This window comes from Lemur catta, chromosome 12, assembly GCF_020740605.2.
Source record: "Lemur catta isolate mLemCat1 chromosome 12, mLemCat1.pri, whole genome shotgun sequence".
In the NCBI taxonomy this organism is placed as follows: Eukaryota; Metazoa; Chordata; class Mammalia; order Primates; family Lemuridae; genus Lemur; species Lemur catta.
The window spans coordinates 38478952-38503895 of NC_059139.1; the positions used below are offsets into that span (position 1 = coordinate 38478952).

Genomic DNA, 24944 nt, shown 5'->3' on the forward strand with positions numbered 1-24944 from the left:
CTTCCTATAGGTATGATAGTGGTATACTGCAATACATGTTTTCATATGGTTGCATAAAATACCTTAGCATGTCTGTTGAATACCATTTGTTTTTACCTGTAAGGGGAGAGAGGGGGTGGCCTGAATGTTTTTACTTGAAAATGAAAGCTGTCGTATTTTTTTTCTTGCTGCTGTCAAGTCCCACACATTTCAAAGAATTAGAGCGTTTCATAGCATCTGAACGCAGAAGCTAAACACTCCCTTTCTTTCACATAGGTTTCCACTTGAGCGGCACAGTGACAGAACCTGCAATACAATCGGAGCCAGAAACTGTTTGCAACGTGGCCATCAGCTTTGATCGTTGCAAGATTACCTCAGTGACCTGCAGCTGTGGAAACAAGGACATATTTTATTGTGCCCACGTTGTGGCATTGTCTTTATACCGCATCCGCAAGCCAGATCAGGTCAAACTGCATCTTCCCATTTCAGAGACTCTCTTTCAAATGAATAGAGACCAACTACAAAAGTTTGTACAGTATTTGATCACAGTGCACCACACAGAAGTTTTGCCAACTGCTCAAAAATTAGCAGATGAAATTCTTTCCCAAAATTCAGAAATCAACCAAGTTCATGGTGAGTATAGACATTGACTCTATAAATTTCTTCTCTGAATCCTTTTTCATTTATAAATTCAATTCTTCTGCAAACAAATGAATTAAATGTGAAGTAGGTCATCAGCATTGCTCTTAGATAGTTGAAAGAGATTTTAAAATTTAGCTTTGTATATTAAAACATTACTGTTGAAGTGTTTCGTGTTAGGTGGCAAGCCTTTTGTGCTCAGAAAAATCACTCACATTAAAGCTTGGCTCTTAATACTTCCTTTACAGTTAGTCACATTTCATCGAACACTAGATATTAGTTATGTGAAACACTTGAGGAGGTATCACTCTTTTTGGAAATATGTCCGTGGTGGTTTACTTGGTTTGTTTCTTTTTTTCATCACAATTTGCTTGTAAACAGGTGATTAAGTCAGTTAATTCACCCTTGTCAGTAAACTGGTGCATATTCAGAATTTTTCCATTTTCTTTCAAAATGTATTTTCCAGGAAAGGTTCTGACAGGCTGCCTCATGCTAAGAAAATAAATTATTTTTAGAAAAATAATACAACTTCTTTAGAGAGAGTTTAGGGTATAATATTTTATATAAGAAATCACAAAAAAGATTTCTTTTAAAATTTTCATACATTGAACATGTTATCTCATTTATTTGTAAATATATTTATCAAGTATTTATTTTGTACATGGAAAATATGTCAACTCACAAGAATATATGGACAACTTTTTAGAAATATACCCACCACTTATTTCATATAGTATACCACTTACTTCGTATGGTATACTAATATAGGATAAATAATATTGCCAAAATATAGGTTGTTGGTGCTTTTAAAGAATTTGGACATTTTTTTTTAAATATTTAAAAATATGTTGAAGAAAGTAATGCAGTCTTGACTATGCAGCTCAGGGACCTAACACCATTACATTTCTTTAGTTATATTGATTTAGGATATAGGACAAGTCATTCAACCCTATTCTTTTAGGTCTTCTTCAAAGTCAATAGTTGATACAGCAAATAAATATGTTTGAAGAAAGCAGTTTGAGATCATTTTTTAATAGCCATATTTCAAAAAGTAAAAAGAAACAAATAAAAGTAATTTTGGTAGTATGTTTTCTTTAACTTAGTATGTCCAAAATACTGATTTAACATATTCGTATTAATAGATTGCACAAATTTATAAATTTTTATTCAACAAAAATGTTGATATATTTAGCTTTTTCTTCATATTAAGTCTCAACTTCAGTGTCAGTTTCACACTTTCCAACTCATCTCAGTCGCACTGTAGCCATGCCGCGAGTGCTCACTGGCCGTACGTGGCTGGTGGCTGTCATATGGGACAGCGCAGCACTGGAGTATTCAAGGTGTGAGAATACCACTGTTTATTTGTCCATTCCATTGTTGATGGGCCTTTTCTTGAATAGAGCTGCTGTGAACATTCTTTTACAAGTCTCCTGGTGCTTTGAGATACTTTTAAGATGGTTTTTATGTCAGAAGAAAATCCATGTAGTTATATTTCCTCTAGTGCTCCCCATATCAGGCTTAGCTTTATTAAAGTAGCTATCATAAGGTATATGAAGCATTTGACTTGGTAGAGTCTGCCAATGTTAAATAACAGGAGTGTAAACAATTCTGCCACAGAAGTACCTTCAACCCACCAAAAGCACATGTATTCAAGGGCTTTTCAAGTAGGCTTCTGCTCTGTCATATCATCTGTCTCGAATCTTGCTGCCTTGTGAAGATTCAGCCCAGCTAACAATCATCCCAGAGATTTCTCAGGAGCCTATTTGTGGCTTATGAAATTGTTCATTGGAGGCAGAAGAATAGGATATACCATTTCTTCAAACTTTTATGCACTGAATTTTTTTCCTTCCCCACCCCCCGGCCCCCAGGTCATGTGATCCATTAGGGTCACTTTGCTCTCTGAGTTTTAGTTTAAGCAAAGGTCTATATCAATAATCAGATGCTTATTTTGCATTTGTCTTGCTTGTTTTGAAGGATAGCAGCCCCAAAAGTTCCTTATTAAAAGATTTTAAAATTTATTTCTATGGTGAAGTGTGGGACTAATGAAACAGTGTACACTGAAGTTGTATGTGAAAATGTGTTCATATGACATTTCTTTTATAGTTTCTAAAATTAAAAAGAAAAGATATCTAAGGGACTGTCAAGGGCAGAATACAAATTTGCTTTAGACTCAGTGTGATTTTCAAATAGCTTGTGTACGAGAGCAGTGAACTTGAGCAGTTTATCCCACCAGCTTTCTCGTCACTTAATTTATCATCAGATTTGCTCCCAACCTGGAAATGGGCCAATTACATGAGCTGCCTTCCTGCCTTCTGTTCTAGTTTGACAAGTGGTAAAAAGGAAGAGGTAGGAAGCAGGACACGACCTTAAGTGATGAAATGGGAAATCTGCTCCCTGGTGGGTTTTATTTTAACTGTTAGATTAATGACTTAGTAGGGGGTGGGATTAAAAATGCTTTGCAGTTGTTTGGCTGTGTGGTCCCACCTGCCTCCAAACATCTGTACGTGAGGCATTTTCTCTTTTTATATCCATTTCTGATGCAGTACTTTCTTGTATGGTTTTGCAGATATAATTTTTTCATTGAGAAAAATGTCTTGAACATAAATATTGGGAGGATTTAATTTTTCTCTGAGGAAGTGCATCACTTTCACCTTGCTAGATAAATGGGGTTAAGATAATTTAGACTTGATGAGTTGGTATCATAAGGTGAGGTTTAGCTTATCCAAATCCTTTTTGGAAGCAAGGTAGAATATAATTTCTAAGTGAATACAAAATATGTTGATAACAGCAGGTTTTTTCCCTTTTCCTTGTGAACTTATCCTAATGCTTCTTAAAATTCTATTGGTTGCTTTTCCTTGTTATCTTGAAATATTTTATTTTTTAAAGAATTTTGACCTGAGAAATTGAAAGCTTTTTCAAGTCTCTTTCATGCACATTGTCAGTCACAATTTCTTTGTAAGCTAGATGTTGCAAATGTATAATTGCAATAGTGTGTAGATGAAAAAACTAGGCAGAATGGGTTAGTGACTTATCCAAGGTCACAGAATCAGTGAAGCTTGTTGGAATATAGACTTAGTCATCATAATAGTTCAGTCCTTGTCAGACCTTTTACATTTCTATGTGTTTTCATAAAATTTTCCACATAATTTTAATTAGATTATAAAATTAGTGACTGCATGCTAAAAGTGGTTGTAAGATAGTTCATGTTAATGGCCCACCAAGGAGATTGCCAGTTGTTGCTCTGTATTTCTTAAGCAAAATTGTTTGCTCTTAGGTTTATATTCTAATAAAAGCTTCCATATTCTTACAAAAAGAAGCTGGTATCTTTGCTAAGTACTTATCGAGAGATTTATTGATTTCTAAGTACTAACCCCGCTCTCTTAGTTAATCAGCTTGACCTTTTCTTGTCATTTATGCTTCCTGTTAAAGGAGATGTATTGTAGATTGGTAAATTGTGGTGTAGGGACTGAACATTGAACTTTAAATCTGGAGGTCTGAAGGCCAGTGTTGTCTCTACTGCGTTTTACCTCCGTGACTTTGGATGGGACTTATTTTTTCTCATATTTAAAATACTCATAATCTTTTCTAACAGTATTTGGAGAATTTTAATGATAAGATGTATACATGTGTAATAAAAAAAGATAAAGGAGCTTACCTCATGTTGGGTATCTATAAGTACCCACAGTTAAGAAGAGTGCAGAAACAGTTGAGGGATGGGTAATACTAGAGTTGGAGGTCAGCTTGCTTCCCCTGACTTTCTGGCACTTATTTCCTCCTCTTCTATTTTCTCTCTTCTTGTTCTTTTACTGATCTGATCTCCCTATGGGCAGACTGTAAGAAAGAAGGACAGACTGAGGGGAAACTATGGCATTGGCCCCAAGCTGGAACAGAGGAAAGGGGTGGGGGGTATCATTTCAGTGATCCTTTCACTCCCAGGGCCTGAGCCAGTCTCCAGAGTAGGCTGGACTCATCCCTCACTTCCCTGTCCTGTGCCCAGAGATTCCATGTCAGTCAGCCAAATGCAGAAGGGATTTATTCACATGTCAGATGAGGGTTAACATATGACATCTAAGATCTCTTCCACTTCTGAGTCTCTGTCCTTGCTGGTGATATATCTGTAGAAACATAGGAGGCACCTAGGAGCCATACTGCACCATACTGCACCTCCTTGCAGTTTCACCCAGGTGTGCATGTATGTGGTATTCTTCCATTTCCATTTGTTTGAGCATGGTTCTTACAAAACCAAGACCAGGAATTCTATTCATGCTTACCTGTCCTGCTTAACTTAGCCTCTGAAAGTCTTTGTATTACAGCCACCTTATGCAATATCAGTCTGTTCAGGTTCTCCTAGATATTTGCAGATAAACAAGCAAATCTACTCAGCAGTCCCATCCATCTTCATTGCATAGCTCTTACTTTTCATTTGATTGTAGGCTCCGTCAGGGTGAAACTATGGCCTCTGTATCTTGGTAGCCTCCCTAAGCACAATGCTTACGACGTAATAAGCACTCATATTTGTTAAACAAAAAGTAGCACTATCAGTTTTCATTCTGTTTTGTTCTTAATATAGACTGGAAGATTTATTATTCAAGGACATGAACACATACATGTTTTATGTCTACCAGGAAGTGACAGCTGGAGTCATCTCATGGATGCCTCATGTCACATCTCTCTGCCTTTTATTTCCCTGTGGATGGTTGTGTTCGTTGTAATTTAGCTTGCATTAGCAACCAGTTTTTGCAAGTATCCTAGGGAGATAATTTGATTATTACAAGCATATCCTTTCTAACGCAGAACATTCTGGTGCTAACAAAGTTGTGAAACAACTAAGTTGGTGAAGCTAACGAAGTTGGTGAAACAAAGGTATGATCTCCTGGTGGTCAATATCATTAGCAAATACATTCCATAGGAGAGCATTAAAGTTGCTTAAACTATACTATCTCAGAGTGCAGTAGTGTGAAACTTAAAGAAATTTTAAAAATAAGAATGCGTGTTGGGAAAATTATAGTAGTATAGATGTATATGAAGTGTGTAAAAAGGCAAGTCCTTGTTGGTTCCCCACTCCCCACAGCTCCCTAAGCCTCCAGCACACCCTTACTTCCCAAGGCAGCCACAGCTGACAGCATGGTTTATATTCTTTGAGACATTTTTCTTCTTGAACACACATGTACAGACATGTGCACACATAATATGTGAAATTTTAAAATAAGAAACTATTTAAAAACCATTTTTCTGCAGTTTGCTGTTTTTTCTTCAATATATTCCAAATATTTTATTATGTTAGTATGAATCTTTCTATTACTGTTTTAAGCCCAGGCATGCCTGTAATCCTAGTGCTTCGGGAGGCTGAGGCCAGAAGTTCTAGACCAGCCTGGGCAACATAATAAGACTCTGTCTCTGCAAAAAATTTAAAAAATTAGCCAGGTGTGGTGGCTCATGTCTGTAGTCTCAGCTACTCAAGAGGCTGAGGCAGGAAGATTGCTTGAGCCCACGGGTTCAAGATTACCATGAGCTTTGATCACACCACTGCACTCCAGCTGGGCAACAGGGCAAGACCCCATCTCTAAAAAATTTTTTTTTTAATTAAAAAAAATGTAGTATTCCGTAGTTGGATATATTTAACTGTTAACCTACTGAATGACTTTGAGGAAGTTGTTTGCATTTTCCCCTACTATATACAGTGCTGCTGTGACCATTCTTTGTGTGTGTGTGTGGGAATTTGTGCAAATATTTTTGAATAATAGGCTCTTAGTAGTGGAAATGCCAGAACAAATGGTATGTGCAATTTGGGTTTTGTCATTGCTGCCACATTTCCCTCCCAAAGTTACTAGTTTAACCCTTAAGTTATAACCAAAACTTGATGTTTCCGTAATATGATTTAAGTATGTTTTGTAAAAAAAATTGATGGAGTCTATGATCATGTATATGTGATACTATTTTTCTTCACATGAAAAGGTTTTACATTTCACTTGGACGAAAGAAGTATTTTACATCTCTTAATTTGGAAAAATCACAAATCTCCAGCCCATGAGAAATTTGCTAGGGTAATGGAGAGACAGCCAGGTTACTTTTAGCCCAGTAACCTTCATCCTCTCTTCGCCTCCAAACTTGTCTTCCCTCACACCGTTCAGTCATGTGTGACAGCACCGCAACCCTCAGTCTTTACGAAGGATTACTGCCAGCTGTGCACAGTTTCCTCGCCCATCCCTGTCTTTTAACCGACCCCTGAGTCTCTCCCTGTTGGCTGGATGAGCTTATTATTCCTGTCTCCCCCACGCATGGGCTTCTCAGACCTCCCACTATAAGACCCTTCAGGGTATTTAAGAGTTCCAGCTTTGAAGTTCGACAGCCCGTTAGAATGCTGGTCCTTTGCCTTCTGGCTTTGTTATCCCGGGCAAGTAACTGAATCTCCTCAGGCCTCAGTTTCCTTAATTGTAAAATGTGGACAATTAAGAGTGCCTATTGCTGAAGATCAGGATGGTTGAAGTAGTAAATACGAGTTGCTATTACCACCATCATTGTGATGTAGCAGTTGCTGTGAGTCTTCAAGGGCAGTGGTGAATAGATGAGGAAAATGACAGTTTTTGAAAAGTCTTTTAAAATAATCTGAACAAATTGTTCTTAAAGCCTGCACACATAGTAGTTGTCTTTTAATAAATCTGAAAAGTTGGATTATGGAAAAATAAGACTTTCTGAGAACTTTGCATTTAAATATTTATATTTGTATAACAAGTAATCATTAATACATTTACTAGATTAGTGATGGAAAATGACTTACCTGGTATGCACTCTGTGTTTATACTCTGCATTTTTCAATAAGCATTGGAGAATGTACACATACTTTGTTGCTTTTTATCTGTATAAAATACATCATTATTTCTGTACATGAATATAAGTATACTATTGAACTCCTGAAGTAAATTAAATGGTAATAAGAGATGAGTAATAAAGTCAGAAGAGAGGGAAATAATAGAGGAGGGGCCATAAACCCTGACAGGTCTCTTTGAGTTCGCTGAGTTATATGCCAATGACAGTGCTGCTTATTTACTTTCTTGGCATTTAGCTGAAAGGAAGGTGGTTTGTTGGGGGTGCAGAACCTGGGGTATGCCAGGGCTTCCTCTGTCATTAGCCCACACCATAAAGAAAACAGATTGTTCTCTAACAGCTTTCTGAGAGGACACTCTACTGTATCATGTCAGTAGAATGACATGGACTGACCATAGAGGATAGAAGGTGATGAAGGATCTGGCTGTTTCAGCTACAACAAGATTGTAAATTGAAATGAAGGCATGAGTTAGTCACCACCTTGAAATGAGAATTTAATTAAGGTTAAAATTCAAAGCATTTCTAAAGTGTGTGTTTATTCAGTGCACATTATTTTTCAGCGGTCTTCTAGTTCTTTTCTTTTTTGCTCTAAGGAAAGACTTTTTTTTTTAAGTCTAAATCACTAAAGTTTGCCTTTTCCCTCTCAGTGCCAATAGTTGATGTCAGGATTTTGCTTTCAGCTTGTAAGACAGGTGTACCAATGCCTTTGTAAGCCACCAAGTTAATGTTTCCTAGCTTTAATGGCAAACGCTAAAACTGTAGGAGATGGCATTCTTCTGTAGGTCCCCCCAAAGAGACTGAATTAATCACCTCTGCAGTGTAGACATCTGCTGCCTGCATTCTGCCTAAATAGACTGAATTTGACAATTTAATTTTAACAAAAAGAGACACTGCTACATAAATATAAATGTGTAAAAACATTATTTAGACAACAGAGTTACTGCAGCTAGGTCGTGGTTAAGATGAAAATGTTAAAGAGCCTTTCACTCTTTCTTGTTTTGAATTTGTTTTCCAGCAGAGTAAGAGAAGAGAAAGCATTAAGCCCCCCATTAGAACCCAAAGCTTTGGGTAGCTCCATGTACCAGACATAGCATAAGCCAATTGTGAACATGTCTTCATAGCTCAGTTTAAAATTTGCAGAATGATTTGATGTTATCTAATTCTTAAAAGTGGCTGTATCCATGGCATGAGATAGATATCCCATTCAGTATATCCTAAATATACTTCATTTACTACACTGGAGAGGTGTCTGTCTGATACCTCAGGATTGTGACTAATTTTCATTATTAAGATCCAGAATGTGCCACCATGCTTAACATTCTCTAAATATCAATTCCCCCTTCCATTTTTTATCCCAGGAAAAGATTCTGATTCAATGGGTCTGAAGTGGTGTCTTGGTGTCTATCTTTCACAGTATGCCTTAGGAATTTTTTTTTAAAGGTCTGGGGTTTTGCTATGTTGCCCAGGCAGGACTCGAACTCCTGGGCTCAAGCGATCCTCCTGCCTCAGCCTCCGGAGTGGCTAGGACTACAAGCACATGCCACCATGCCCAGCTCTGGGAATTTTGATATGCTTTTAATTTTTAGAGCTACTGGGGTAAGGGAGTTTTGATGTTGGGGTAAATCAAAACTAAATCAGAACCAGATCAAGAGTAGACAGGGGAAGCCAAAGACTTATTTAGTGGCTCTTCATGTCCATGAGTTCTCCTTTGCTTTCCTCCTGTGCTATTACATTATCAAGGTAGGAGGGTGAATCAAACTTGTACATCCGTATCTGGGAATGAGGGACACACTGTTTCACTTTTTTTCAAGAAATAATTTCACTTTCCCTGAAGGCTTGAAACTTTGAAGAATTAAGCCTCTGTAATAAAATGATCACAAAGATTAATTATACAGTTGTAAATATTACAGCATTTATAATTATAAATATAAATAAGGGTAAAAAACATGATAGGCTTTAAAACATTTTAATGGACCATTTAATTTACTTACATACAGATTCTGGTTCCTGCCCAACTTGGGGAATATCTCATAGCAAATGCATAAATCCATGAATTATGTTTCTTTCTGCATTGCCTTCTCAAGGCTAAATGCTGAGAGGTTTGCCTTTGATTTTAGACAGCCATTAACAAGCAGAAATAAATTTTGCAAATCTTACATTTTATATAAGGCTTAGGTAACACTGTATAATGCATGCAATCAAGAAATTAGGATTTAAATAGTTAAATCTTAGCATTAAAGTTAAATACATTAATTTTCACTGTGGTGGGTGGTATTGTTGTAGACATTTAATTTCCTGGTCTGCAATATATAGTGTATATGTCTTATTCCTAGAATGTTGAGTTGTATATAGAGTAAATTTATGTTTTATTTATCCACCAGTTATCTTTGCTTGCATTCTTTTTTTTTTTTTTTTTTTTTTGAGACAGAGTCTCACTCTATTGCCCAGGCTAGAGTGAGTGCCGTGGCGTCAGCCTAGCTCACAGCAACCTCAAACTCCTGGGCCTAAGCGATCCTACTGCCTCAGCCTCCCAAGTAGCTGGGACTACAGGCATGCGCCACCATGTCTGGCTAATTTTTTCTATATATATTTTTAGTTGGCCAGATCATTTCTTTCTATTTTTTAGTAGAGACGGGTCTCGCTCTTGCTCAGGTTGGTCTCAAACTCCTGATCTTGAGCGATCCACCCGCCTCGGCCTCCCAGAGTGCTAAGATTACAGGTGTTATCCACTGCGCCCGGCCGTTGCTTGCATTCTTAATACTAAATTAGGAAGTTTTCTATATTACATGAGCAGATATCTTATTTTTTTTTTGGTCTGTTAATTTTTTACTTATACATTATAGAATTTTGGAGTTGAGGAAATGGTGACCTAAGGAGCTTAAGTGATTTGCTGGAGGATGCATAGTTTTACCAAATGGTGCCTAGAACTGAGTTTCTAATTCAGGATTAGGAGCTCTGTACATCCTCTCAACTAGTATGTAAACTTTGAGACATTTTCTTCTCTAATGCCTTCCTCTTTTCTCCAATACTCTCAGGAAGTAAGTTTATTCTAATACTAGCTTACCAAAAAATAAAAATAAAAAATAAAATCCAAAACCTTACTGTATTAGTCTGTTTATTGTTGCTTACAATAGAATACCTGAAACTTGTTAATTTACAAAGAAAAGGAGTTTACTTCTTAACAGTGATGGAGGCTGAGAAGTCCAGTGTTGAGGGGCTGCATCTGGTGACAGCCTCAGGCTGAGCATGGTAACGTGCTAACTCAAGTCTCTTTCTCTTCAAGATGCCACTTCCCCTCCCATGGTAACCCATTAGACTATTAAGCCACTAATACATTAATCCATGAATGGATTAATCCTTTCATGAGGGCAGAGCCTTCATGATCCAATCACCTCTTAATGGCCCCACCTCTCAGCACTGCCACATTGGGGATTAAGTTTCAACATGAGTTTTGGAGGGGACAGATATACAAACCATAGCACTTAATTTTCTTAAAAACTTGAGAAAACATAATTTATTTATTTATCCATTTGCTATTAGACATTTCTAGTAGCATTCCGGGCAAGAACCAAAATCTGTATGTATGTAAATTAGATGGTCCATTACAGCAGTTTCAAAATCTATCAAATTTTTTAAAAAAATGATAGTGTTTTTAAAATTTACCAGATTTTAAGGGAAAAAATACATAATTCAAGTAAAGAGTGATTTCTGGATTCTTCTATATATCGCTTCTCCCTCTTAGCATGAAAAAAATCGAGTATATCCTAAAGTTTTCTGAGGATATCTGCATGTAGACCACTTTGCCAGTTTAGGCCATAGGACAAGACTGGGATTTTCTCCAGTTTACATTCACATCTACTTTTAAATAGGATGCCCAACTGACATCCTATTTAAACATTTTAATATTTGGCTATTTTTGTGGCAAACTAAACCTAAACTCACACTCTGTGCCCCAAGCAGCTGAGTGTCTCCAGCCATGCCACAGGAATCAGCCCCCGTATGAGCAGTTCTGGGCAAGACTCCTTGTGGACTTTGGCCCTTGGTAACCAACAGACAACAACTTTAAAAATCACAATAGTTGAGAGTAATAACCACCGTGAGGACAGAAATTGGATTTATTTAGCTCAGTTTATCAGGAGAACAGTGGAAATGAATGATTAGTAGCTATTCTGGAGTTTTCCTTAGGAAGAGGATAAGGATGGATGTGACAGATTTCGAAAGAGGATGTTGGGAAGAACTTAAAAATACTAAGTCTGGATCCTGTAGTTTAGTTGTTTGGAAAGTCTCTTGATACATTCGGATGAAGAATCTATAGCTATCTTTGTGCAGTGGTGTTTGTGTGTGTGTCATGCACGCATGAGATTCCCTAGAATCAAAGAGATGGGCTGTATTAGGGGCTCTGAATTTCTGTGGAATACAGGTGTAGACCTAATAGTTAACTCTTCACAGCAGTGTGTGTCCTTAAAGCTTCCCATAAAAGAGAAACATGCTAACCAATGCCTACAAACATACTAGTACCCTTCCTTAAATTTATCTTTGCTTTAGGGTTGACAACCCCTGTCTTGGTGACCTCAGGGCTCAACTTTAGCTCCAAGTTTCTGGGATATGTTCATTGGCAGGGAAGAAAATCAGGAGACTGGGTGTAGCAGTGTGGCTATGGATGAGTCACAGCCACTTGGAACCTATTTCTCCTCCTGTAGAATGGGAGTCATGATCTATACCAGCCTCCAGGTGACATTGTGAGGAGAAAAGTCATCATCCTGTGTGATAAGAATCCTTTCCCAGGGGAGGAAATGTATACAACGCCTTTCTCCCTCCCTCTTTCCCCCACTTCCTCCCAGTACTTGATTACCTGATAGTGGCTGCCTGTTAGGAAGCAGTGGTAAGCAAGGCAGATAAAATTCTTGCTCTCATGGAGTTAAACATCTACCTAGTTGTCCGGTCCCTGCTTGAAACAACTTTTTCTTCCTTATGAAAGAGCTGGTCTCTCTAGTGCTTCCCAAGAGACCACTCATTCCCACTGCCATCCTTACTCATTCTCTTACCCAGCCTTTAAATGTTGGCCTTCCTTAAGGCTTGGTCCTAGATGCTCTTCTCAGCCAGTACTGCCTCCCATAGCGTGCCCGCTCCCCTCTTGAAATCCTCTCTCCTCTTCTGCGCTGTCTCAAAGGTACTTCAAATTCTCCACGTCTAACACTGAACTCATGACCACCCTGCCCTCCCATTCTCAAGCCTGGTTCTTCTCTGGTGGCGTGTGTGTCAGTGAGTTGTCCAGTGTTCTGTCTAGTTGTTTAATCTAGAAACCTGTGTCTGTCTCCACCTCTGATCTCCCATACCTCACATATTCACTTCTTCACCAAGTCTTGTGTTTGTGTCCCAGTATCCTGCCAGATTCTCCATTTTTGCTCTCACTCCTGTTTTTTAAGCTATCGTCAGGATCCTGTGTGCAGACCATTAGAATAGCTTACTATTACTATATATTTTTGTTCCCTAACACATCCTTCACATTTTAGATAAAGTGATATTTTTAGGTACGTAAATATATATTTACATAGTTCCAAAATTTTAAAAGTATGAGAAAGTATTCAAGGAAGCATCTGCTTCCCCCATGTAACTAGGTTACCTGTACTCATTTTAAACGTCCTTCTAAGATATTGCATGCATATGTAGGGAGATACACGTAGCTCTTTTTAAAACCTCATTATTTACCTGAAAGGTGGTAGACTATGTAAACTTTTCCTCTACATTTTTTTCAATCAACAGTATGTCCTGGACATCTTTCCATTGTAGTATATAGAGAATCTCCACCTTCACTTTTATGACTGCATAATATTCTACAGTAGGAATGTTGAAATTGATGCACATCAGGAGAAAATATTTTTTATGTCTTTTACTATCTAGAGTAGTCCATTCTTCAGCTTTGGACAACCTTGTCATAAATTCCCATTCATTACTCTTAGGGAAAAAAACTAAGCTCCTCACCAGCCAAGGCCCTCAGAGTCTGCCCCCACTGCTTTTCTCCAGGATTATCTTGTATTGCTCTTCCCCTCATTCTCTACTCTTGATTGCATGGACTGTCTTTTTCCCCCTTAACAAATCATGTTTCTTCCTGCCTTCTTACATCCTCTGCCCAAGTTCTTTTCTTCATTTCACATGCACACCTATCCCTTCCTTTCTGTGCCTTTAGTTAGCTTCTAATTAACTTCTAATCTACTTAAGGCAGATCTTGGCTTCGTGCCATTTCCTCAAGGTGTGCTTACCCCAGCAATCCAAGGCCAAGTCAGAGCTCTCTGCTGTAGAGTCTTCCAGCACCCTGTCTTCTTCCTTTGGGTAATTATTACCACTTATTATTAGACATTTATATGTATGATTATTAGATTGATATTTTATCTTGATCACTTAAAACTGTTTTTCAAATAGTGGGTTGCAACCCATTATAGGTTATGAAATCAGTTTATAAAATTGTGGCAAGCCCTTTTTAGAAAATGAAATCTAATAGAAAATATCATACTTCTTCACTTATAGTAAGGATTTTTTTCCATCAAACTTTTGCTGCAGATAAATAGGTAGCTGTAATCATATAAGCACACAGACACATAAGTGTATTAGGCATGATATAAAATGTATTTATTATTGTGGGTCTTGGTCAAAAAAGTTGGAAAGCCACTGAATTACACTGTTAAATTTGGTGAGGCCAGGAACTCTTGTCTATTTTGTACACCATTCTATCCCCAAGTCTGGCAGGAGAGGCTGGCACAATTTCAGGCACTCCGAAAATGTGCTAAATGACTGAATGAATGAAAGAATGAATGAACATACACTATTCCAGGGATGTTCACAGACCTACTGCCTTCTTCTAGGAACTATTAATAGTAGGGACTAGTAGATCCTGGTTCTAAGCAGATGCTAGTGATTATTTCCTTGGTTAATGGCGTCTGCATTTATCATTAGAAGACAAGAAAAATAATGCAAAACCCCACCTACAAACGTATTTTTAAGGGTTGATAAACAGATAAAACATGAGGGATGAATGGTTTTTAGATTTGAAATATTTTGTATTACTTACGGATCTGAGACCTTAAAATACCATTTTATTTTATTAAAGAATAATGAAATGTAATTTTTACCTGCCTAAATATCTGTGTAATTTTTGAATTTCTAAGGTAGTCTACACACATAGTGCTTATGACATAGCTGTTACCTTTTGTGTGTACTTCAGCAATAAAATATTTATGCAGTTTGGCAAGGTGATACTACAACCTGGTTTAGTACAGCAGCTGCACTGCCTGTTCCCATGAGGCTTGATTTCCCTTTTTAATCTTTGGTTTTCTGCAACTAAAGACTTATGTCAGCATGTAGTTTATACAGCAGAACATAATGGTGAAAACTTTTTGAATTAACATATGAAGAGAGAAATACTCTGCTAAGTTTACTTGTTTCACATTTTTCTAATGTCTTTGAAAAACATTTTTCTAGCATGTCCTACACAGTAGAGCTTTGTAAGCATCACATATTTACAATGAAACATTTGTGACTTTTTAATTCTTTAGAGAACCTGTAAACTCATCTCCAAAGACAGAGTCTCTGTTCCTAAAAAAAAAGGAAATATCTCAGTTCTAAAGTAATCTGCATTTGGCTTAGCACAAATTAGGCAGGTCCTGGAAATAAAGGAGTGATTCTTGTTTTTATTTTCAGTCATCTATTTGTATGTATAACTGAAATTGAGATTGGATTAAAAAGTAGGCAAAAATAGAGAATCATAATTATTTTCAAGCTTATTTCAGAATCCTTTTAGCACAGAGTTTTTATCTAGCATATGTGTTATTTTTTTTTCTTTCTATTTCTAGGTGCTCCTGATCCAACAGCAGGTGCTAGTATAGATGATGAAAACTGCTGGCACTTAGATGAAGAGCAGGTTCAAGAACAGGTTAAACTGTTCCTTTCCCAGGGCGGGTACCACGGATCAGGGAAGCAGCTTAATTTACTCTTTGCAAAGGTATGACTGTTTATTTTTAAAGAAATATTCTAAATATATACACATATAAGAACGATCTATATATGACCATGTTTACAATAGAATAAAGGTTTTTTTTAAAGAAATTAAGAACAGGGTCTAAGTTAATGGACCAATAGAAACTTTTGTGGTGTAATGCAAGCTTTTATTTGCTTAGATGACCTTAGACAAGATGTGGAACATTTTTGTCTCTCTCAGTTCCTATTAATAAAATAGTGATAATTTATACAATTTTGAAAAAGCTCTTAGAATAGTAAAAGCAAAATAAAATGGCTTACTATTATTTAAAATGCCATCTTTTCAAGTTTTTTTCTTTTTCTAGTTAAGTTTCCCAAGTATAACATAGTTTTAAATATAATCCTTAAAATGTGCTATGTATATTTAGGTTAATAATGTCAATGAGTTTAAGTTATTTTCAAAAACATGAGTTTTACAGTCATACAGTTCTCAGTGTAAGTCTAAGTTCTAGATCTTTCCAAGTGTATGAACCTTAGCAAATTATTTATCAGTTTCCTTATCTTTTATGAAATTAGCTAATAATAACATATCTCCTAAAGTTGCTGTGATAATAGTGTTAAATGTTGGTGTCTGCTGTTCATTTTCATCACCAAAAATTGATGGCCCAAGAATTAAAATTATTTTGGTCATAAGTTCCTTGTGAGCAGAAACTATGTGTGTTGCTTTATACAGAACTTTGAGTACTGTAAACACATTTCTAAATAGTGGATAAAATGCTTTTTAAATAATATTAAATCAATATATTTATTTTCATTGGGAGTACAGCCATCATTATAGATAATGTATTAAAATGGTTTAAAGGGAATGGATAACTGTGTTAATTGATATTTTTGTTAAATAGCTTCTTTAATATTCAAAATAACTAAAAGATTTTTCTAGTTCAGAAGAATTAAACTCTGTTATTGGGTATAGCTAGGAAATAGTATATTCTGATTAATCAATACCCTGTTAATAAAGATTTATCCATATGTACACTATCAATTTTCCAATAATTAGATTACAATAAAATATATTTAACTCTAAAACTACTTCATACATGATTTCATCAGTCTTTGGTAATTCGCAGGCACTTCAAACTCATGTAATGCCTCAAAGTCAACAATCTGAAAATTAATTACTGTTAGAGTATAGAGGTACTTGAGTGCTGGTTAATATAGAGTTCTAGTTTATATGCTTAGTAATAAAGCATTTCTTTTCATTGCTGTTGCTGAGTAATAGGTTAGAAATCTATCAGGTAAATAAATATTAAATCAAATTCATTGATACACTGGTAAAAGGTTTGGTATATTTAGACACATAGGAAGTATTTCATGTATTCTCATTTCAGCAAAGAGTATACTGTGGCCTAGGGGAAGCCATGTGAAAGATGTAGTATTAAACTGGTCTGAAGTTGTTATTTTTATCCCTGTATATTATATACACATTGCATTTGCCATGTGAAGTAATAGCAACATCTGATTTTAAAAATAGCATAACTGCTGGAGTTAAGACAGATCTGGGTTCTGATCCCAGCTATTTCCCCTGTCCTTTGGGCAGTTACTTTGCTTCTAGGAGGCTTGGCTTTATAATTCATAAAATGGGGGTTATGATCCGGCCTATATTGCATAGTTGTAGTGAAGATTAAATGGTAAGTATAAATGTAAAACCCAGTGATACCCAATAAACGGCAACTCCTTTTCTTCCTCCTAGTCTTCGCCTGTTCATGACTTTTTAGTGCTTCAATAGTGGAAATAAACTTCTTTGTAGGATTACTGAAATAACCCTTCTGGAAACACAAGCTTTGTGATTCAGGGTAGAAGTACTTTTGAGTTCTTTATAAGGCTCAAATTCTAAAGCAGGTGGGGGAGAACCATTTCTCATCAGGGGAAAGGCCTGAGACAGGATCTGTTGGCCTCCTCCATTTGGGCTGCTTTATTAAAGATCTGCCATTTTCTCCTTTATTTGCCTTTCACATAGAGAGAATCCTGGAAAAATCCCCCCTGGCCCAACCCCTTTCTACTGCTTATGACCTTGCTCCAGTAATTTCCTACAAGGACAACTGGTTTTCAGCTGGAATTCTCATTTGTTGAATACATAGTAGCACACACCTTTGGAATGTATGGTTTCATTTAGGGTTTCCTACAGAGAGACTTAGGAAACACAGAGACTTGTGTTTCTTTTCTTTCTTTTATTTGGGAAATGTAGCACAAAAGTAATGGGCAGAGCTCGAGGTTCCAGCTTGAGAGGCCACGTTAACTTATTAGATCAGTGGTTATTCTGCTTCATGGATCACCATAATAAAGGAACAGAGTTCTTGAACTTACAACCCTGCCGATTTCCTCTTACCATTGCAATAACAATCCCATCTGAGTGAACAGAAATATGCTGCTGCTCTTCATGTAAAAAAATTTCAGTGAGAAAGAACTTACCGAAATTACTAATTTATCTTAAAAACTGAAGGACTTGCACAACTCCATGACTGTACTAAAAATTATTGAATTCTCAGTTTAAATTGGTGAATTGTATGGTGTATGAACTATGTCTCAATAAAACTGTTTTTTTAAAAAACTAAAGGACAGATTCTATCATTATCAGATCTATTTGGAAGATCCCTAAAGTGTTCTCAATGAACTCTGCTCAGGCTCTACTTCTCTGGTGATAAGTACGCTCAGTTGGAGAGTCAGGAAGGTGCCAGACTATTTGCTATGTTTGTTTTGGTATTGTATTTCTTTAGGCTAGCAAAGTTCTGGCATCTCGTCTTATGCAAGGAAGCAGGAGCACCTTGCTAAAACCTGTTTTGTTAAACTAGTTAGGTTCAGATACCTGTTTCCAATGCCAGATTTCACTTCAGTGGTTTGTCAAAGCATGAATGCCTACTTTGTTGGAGTATAATCTTGAATCACAGTGTACTTGGTTTAGATAAGAGAGATACTTTGAAGAAGACCTCGAAAAAAATGTTCGTACTGGACATATGAAACGAGATTTAATCACTTACCTTAATCAGATATATGAGACCCATCCAAAAAATTTTTGGAATTGAGAAGTTAGGGAAACATCTTTTCTTCATATGAATTTTAAAACATAGTTTAAAGTAATCAACGATAATTTGTTTGATTAAATTGCTATTTAGGGTTTACTTAAGAGGGCTGGTATGAAGGCTTAACCTCCATCTCTCAGGAAGAAATAGAGAAAAGCCTCTTGTGTTGTGTGGGCTGTTTTGGGGTTTGTTTGGTTTTTTTTAAAACATTTTTCTAAAGGTCTAGTTTCCCCATCAGGTGCGGGAAATGTTGAAGATGAGGGACTCCAATGGGGCTCGCATGTTGACCTTGATAACAGAGCAATTCATGGCTGACCCCCGCCTGTCACTTTGGAGGCAACAAGGCACTGCAATGACTGACAAATATAGGCAGCTCTGGGATGAGCTGGGTAAGTACGTTTCCTGACAAATTGCCATTGAGTTGTGTATGGATAAACACCGTGGTTGAATGTTTTAAGGACATGGTTGTTGTATTGCTGGAGAGAGAGCTGCTCATACATGGAACTTGTAGTCAATATACGCTGGTTAGAAGAACAGGAAGAAGGAGGATTTAGGCTGGCATTTACAGAAAACAACCTTGGCAGGGTTTTGGGTGAATTGCCTGATCTTGAGAAAGGTAAGCACAGGAATATGCATTTAAATATTCACAGAAAAAAGCTGTATTATTCTAAAATAGCTGTTTTGTATTATGGAGCTGGTTACTTATTTCTAGATTAAGGTTGTAATCAATTCAGCTAAAATCTGGAGTCTCCCTTCCTCTTCTTCCCACACTGGAATTATCAAAAGTAGTTTGGATTTATATTATTTTTGGCTGCTATACATTTAGAGGAACTGTTGGTCCTCAGAATGGAAAAGCAAACTCTAATACTACTGCTTCCTAAATCCCTGCTAGTTAAAGATATAAATATAACAGGTAGTTGAAAAAATGAGAAGTCCACTAGTTATGTTCATTGAAAGAATACTGGGACTTTTGTTGGGATGAATCTTGTTACCCAGTGCTCACTGCTAGGGAAGCAATAAATGATATATTTGCTATCTTGTCTTTCTATTAAGAAATCTATAAGGGACAAATGAAATTTTTGACAAATATTACATCAGTGCCTGTATTAAGTTTAGGAGATAAAAATTCTGGTTATATTTACTAGAAGATCCTAGTCTCAATGAAATTTTTCTTGGCTAATGATGGACCACATCATGATGACTGATCCCAGGTCTAATCCAGACCAAGAGAAACTATTTTCTGTGAAGATACCACTTGATCATAATTGGAAGGGATGTTTGAGATCAACTGTTTCATAGATAAAGAAACTTAAGTTAGGAGGTTAGGAGAGTTCCACTAGATGACACTGTGTAATCTAGGGTTATGATGAAGCAAGTTGGTAAAGAATTTGACATGTTTCTTTTCTCCTATTAGTAGGATATGCATTCAGAAACTTGGCTGTGGACAGAAACTCTTGATGTTTTTTTGTATATGTCTGCTACTTGACAACTCTTAGATATTGTTAACCCTTTTCCCTGGCATTTTTTCTTAAGTATGTTGTAATAACTTAATCTTGGTACTTTTCTTGGCACTCCTGAAATAATGGTAGTGGCCTTTTTCCTCAATCAAAATTTAAATCAGTCTGTAACTACAGTAGATAGTTTCAGTGTATTGGAATGATGCTTGGGGGCACAGTGTGATGGTTAGGGAACACAGTGTAATGCACGGCTTAAACTAATATTTTTATAGAATACTGAATTGTTTACTTTTTCAAGTAAACCCTTTTCCATTTTGTAACTCTGTAGTATTAATACATGTTGAATTGACTAGCTAGTTTATAAAAGTAAAAAGGACTAGCATTAAAAAACTGTAATGAAGAAGATTATTTAAGGAAAAAGTATTGGATTAATATTAAATTAGTTTTACTTTGGTACTTAGAGAAACTTAGAATTACAAATAACTGGTTAGGAAGAAAATACCAGCTTAATTTTTTGGTTACCAAAAAAGCACGAGTGATATAGTCAGATAAAATTTGCAGTGTTAACATTTAATTCATAGTCACATTTTACTTTTCCAAGTTGGTTTTGAAAATTATGTACCTTAACCCTCAATCAAAAGTATATATTCTCATTAGGTGGAAATTTACACCAGCTGATTCTAGTTTTACCTTCTGATGGACTACTTTCTAATTAAGCACCAGGCTTTATACAAGTTCTTTGATTTTAGTCCACAGTAAAGAGCACAACTTCTTGCCCTGTGTTTCTTTTTTCATCTCCTCCATGCCCCATTACAAGACGGCTAGGAATTCTCCTCTGTACTCTGATGGCAAACAGAGATCACTTGCCACTTTAATGGGCTCTAAGTTCTGTGAAGAATCTCCTATAGAAGTAATAGTAACTATCACATCTTAATATTCATTCACCAAAAAATTAACTAAACCTTGCTTCTGGATTACAAAAGGAAAGGCTTTTGCTTCTTAATAAAATGGGGGAATTTGACTTTGTGCCCTTACATAGGGCTCACATTGCTTCAAGGCTCTGCTTTGGAATTAAATGCTGAGCACTGCCAGATGCCAGACATTGAGAAGAGGCTGAGTTTTGTCGGCAAATGGGATCTGCAAGTTAATTGGTGTTTTCTGCAGGCTTCTGGCTGTGAAATGAAATTGGAAGCCCTTTAGCCACATGGATAATACAGGACCTGAATACAAATGTCACATGTCACCATCAGGACCCACTGTGAGACAATAGTGTTCCCACTCCAACACTGCGCCATTACAGATCATTTAAATATGGGGATTACATTTAAACTAAAAGCCCCATTTGCCTTTTACTGCAATTTAAATGTCCTCTTAGCAAAAGCTAAGTGACAAATTAAATGAAAAAAGTGCCCACATTTTTAAAGCTGTAATGCAAAACAACCTTTTATTGCTTCTCATGTGCCACGAATGAATCATTATACTTGTCAACCCTAAACCAAGCCATAATTGGAGCAGCTACTGTTATCAAAGTGGGGCCGCTCTGTGACAGCTTAATAAAGCTGAAACTGTTAAATTAAATCTCAGATGCTTAACTCCTTAGCACCAGTGGATTCGATGGGTCCATTTCTGGCAGTGGCCAATACACCAGTAAAAAAAAGATTCTGGCATGAAAGCCTTAATCTGATGAAAGTGTACAAGTGAGAGTATCTTAGCCAAGTAACTCTGCTTCTTGGCAGAGGGATTTGGATCCATCAGATTGTCGGCCAGAAGATTACAAAATCTTTTTCACAGGACCAGATATCCCCCTCCCGAAGATTTACAATTTTCTGATTTCATGTGCTTTGTGAAAATTTAACAGTGTTGACGTTTCAGAATTAGTTTTAAAAATAAGATACTCATTTTGACTTTTTCTCTCTTTCAAGTAAATGTATGCAAACTTGTTTGTGGTAGCAGCAGGCCCAATATCTTCCCCCCCAATCTCCAGCTAACAAAGGGACTGATTATTCTCAGTTCTTCTTTTCTAATATAAGTGCCTATGATATTCATTTGGTTTGAGTTAATTTTTGTGATTTACTCCCTGATTTTCATAATGTACTATGAAATAGATACAGATGCATACTATTAAGATCCTGTTTAGTGCATCTCATTTGCAGATACATTTATCTTGTACATGAGTCAGTTTTTCAAATATTAATTTTACTTTCTCTACACGATGTTCATTTTCCCAACATAAGGCAGTGTTCTCAAGATGAATAATGTTGTACCCTAATCAGCTATGAGAAAAAGTGTGTATTAAAATCTTAAAACAGAAAGTCCCCTTGCAGTGGTAGAGGTTGCACATTTGGTAGAGGCTGCATATTTAGTAGAAGCTGTAGAACACACACGTCTTCAATTGCTTCCTTTATTCAGTGACATGCAAATTTTCTGGAGAGCAGATCACAGAAATAACCCTTGGATTTCAAAGAACAACCCAGTGCTGATTGGTGGCGAGCACACCTACTGTTAGCCCTAATGGCTGTCTGTTCAGCACACTTAATTACTGTGGGGGTCTTTAGGGATGAGAGGATCGTATTGTAACCTCTCATCTGTGTTGATGGGTCTCTTTCCTTAAATGTCTTCCTGGACTGTAATTTTACTTTGCTTCATAAAACTATAGGTTGTGGGTGCCAGTCTATTAAAACCTAATTAAAATAGATGTCATTAGAGGAAACAGTTAAATAACTTTTAATTACAGTTTTATCACAGGGAAAAATTCCAAATTTTCATTTTCAAGTATTACATAATGTTTTCCCCCAAATTTTAAACATTCTCTCTCTGAGCTGAGTCATATGCTATGCTTTCCAGGATATATATCCTGTTTCTTAGGGAGAGGATGGGCTGCTACTGCAAGAGCCTGCTGCACCCGGTTCTGCTTACTCAGTGCACAAGAACAAGGTGGTATCTCTCAGAGTTCTTTTCACAGCTTCCTACCTGGGGACCTAACTCTGTGTGAGCAGAAATAGCCATAGTTAGATGTTTCTTTCTAGTTTGCATTTTATTGTAAGGTAGATCACTTATTAGGCAACAGCTATAATGTTCCTTGGTAGGTTGGTAGATTGAGTGGTATGTAGATTCAGGGCACCTGGAGTTAGGGTACATCTAACTATGTTCAGCAGTTGGGGATTCAGCCCACCCATGGGGACCACATTTATTGCAAAACACTCAAAATTACCTGAGTCCATTTTCGTGGACCCAGATGCTGTCCCATCTCCCATCCCAGACACAAGTAGTGATTCTTCTGTACCCACCCACATTATTCTTGAATAAGAAGGAAAACACATGCTTAAGTCACACATTCAAAATGAAACTCAGTAATTTAGGAGAGCCTTTGGGTCTTTGTACACAGAAATAAGATTCTAAAGGATCAAGGCAATCGTGGAGAAATTTCTGGGGAATGCCATCTTACATCTCTGAAACCAATAGACTTAATAACTACCCTCACTGTTTTGAGCTCCTTACTTAGTTTCTGTGGTAAATTCAGACTAACTGAAGCTGGCCACATTTTAAAGCTGGTGGTGATTGATGAATGGAAGGAGTAACTGCTTTTTGAGAACTGGAAAGCATACCAAAGTAGTTTGCGGTAGTAGTTACCTCTTTGCTAGTGCCATGGAGAAAACGGTAATTCCCAGAGCTCTCCTGCGGCAAAAAGATGTCAGTACAGACTTGGAAACTTCCAGATAGCAGTAAGTATGGAATGTAATCCTAATGAACCACATATCAGGGATTGCTTGTTACCTACCTGTTTGTCTTCCTGGGCACACAGAGAATGCACCTTTACCACTACATCCCACTGTCGGTGCCATATTGTTAATCTTCTTTCCAGAAGTCTTACTGTGGCCTTTCTATGAGTATGTACCGAGCACTTGCTATGTCCAGAGGAACAGATGTATTAGGTATTTGATTTTAGTGTTGGTGACGGTACTGGTAGTAAGGAGGAAGTAGAGAGATGCAAACATTAGGAGACACGATAATGCTTAAGTCACACATTCCGAATGAAACTCTGAGTAATTTAGGAGAGCCTTTGGGTCTTTGTACACAGAAATAAGATTCTAAAGGATAAGTTAGAACAGTCAAATTCATTATCAAAAATGTTGTCTTTAAGATTTTCAACCCAACCTTGCTGTTCTTTATTGTTACTTAAAAAAGGAGGAGAGGGAGGCGGTCTATCAGCATCATAGGACCTAGATTTGTGCTTTGTTTTATTTCCTGTTTTGGTCTAGCTACTAATGATATAACACAGTTGCCAGCATTTATTTGTCATGCACTATGCTAAGCGCTTAATGCATGTGTTATTTTATTTAATCCCTAAAACAACCCTGTGAGATAGGTACACTTATTAGCCCTAATTTTATAGCCCAGAAAACTGAGGCTTAAGGAGACTTGATAACTTGCCTCAGGTCACAGTAGCAGAGCAGGAGTTTGATCCCAGGTGTCAGGGACTTCAAAAATTTAACCACCAAACTAAACAACCTTCTCAGTTTATTTTAAAAGATCGTTACGTGCCTCTCTGCCAGGCGGTCTCTCTACTCAGAGCAGAGCAGGGGCAAAGTGAAGCTCCTGTAGGTGCCAGGGAAGTCTGTACAAGCTGCCCAGCCTGGTCTGCCTAGCCATGGTCTCATAGTCCTTATTGCAGTAGGCAGCTGGGCTTACCTAGTCCAGCCACCGTCTGCACCCATGTTTACAGCGGTTCACTAACCTCAGATTCCTTGAAAAAACAAATAAGTTGACGTAGAATAGTCAAATACATGCTATTGATTGAGAAATTGTATTATATAATAAACTTAAGCTTATCATAAATACAGACACCACATGCTATGGATGGGATACAGTGAAGTTTCGATCCTAGTTTCCAGGCCCCTCTGATAAGGAGCTGGTGAAGCCCCTTAGCTCACTGTCTTCGCCCTGGCCTGTACCAGGCCCTAATAATGGCAACACAGTTGCCAACACTTATTTATCT

The 24944-nt window shown here is 37.1% G+C and overlaps 1 protein-coding gene across 1 annotated transcript in view; it reads left to right on the forward strand.

Moving 5' to 3' along the window:
- ZSWIM6 (zinc finger SWIM-type containing 6) overlaps positions 1 to 24944 on the forward strand; it is a 180193-nt gene that overhangs the window by 112317 nt on the left and 42932 nt on the right. The window contains exons 2-4 of the mRNA XM_045566572.1: positions 256 to 612; positions 15291 to 15439; positions 18730 to 18880. Coding sequence (XP_045422528.1) covers positions 256 to 612; positions 15291 to 15439; positions 18730 to 18880 — 657 coding nt within the window. The remainder of the gene's footprint in view (positions 1 to 255; positions 613 to 15290; positions 15440 to 18729; positions 18881 to 24944) is intronic.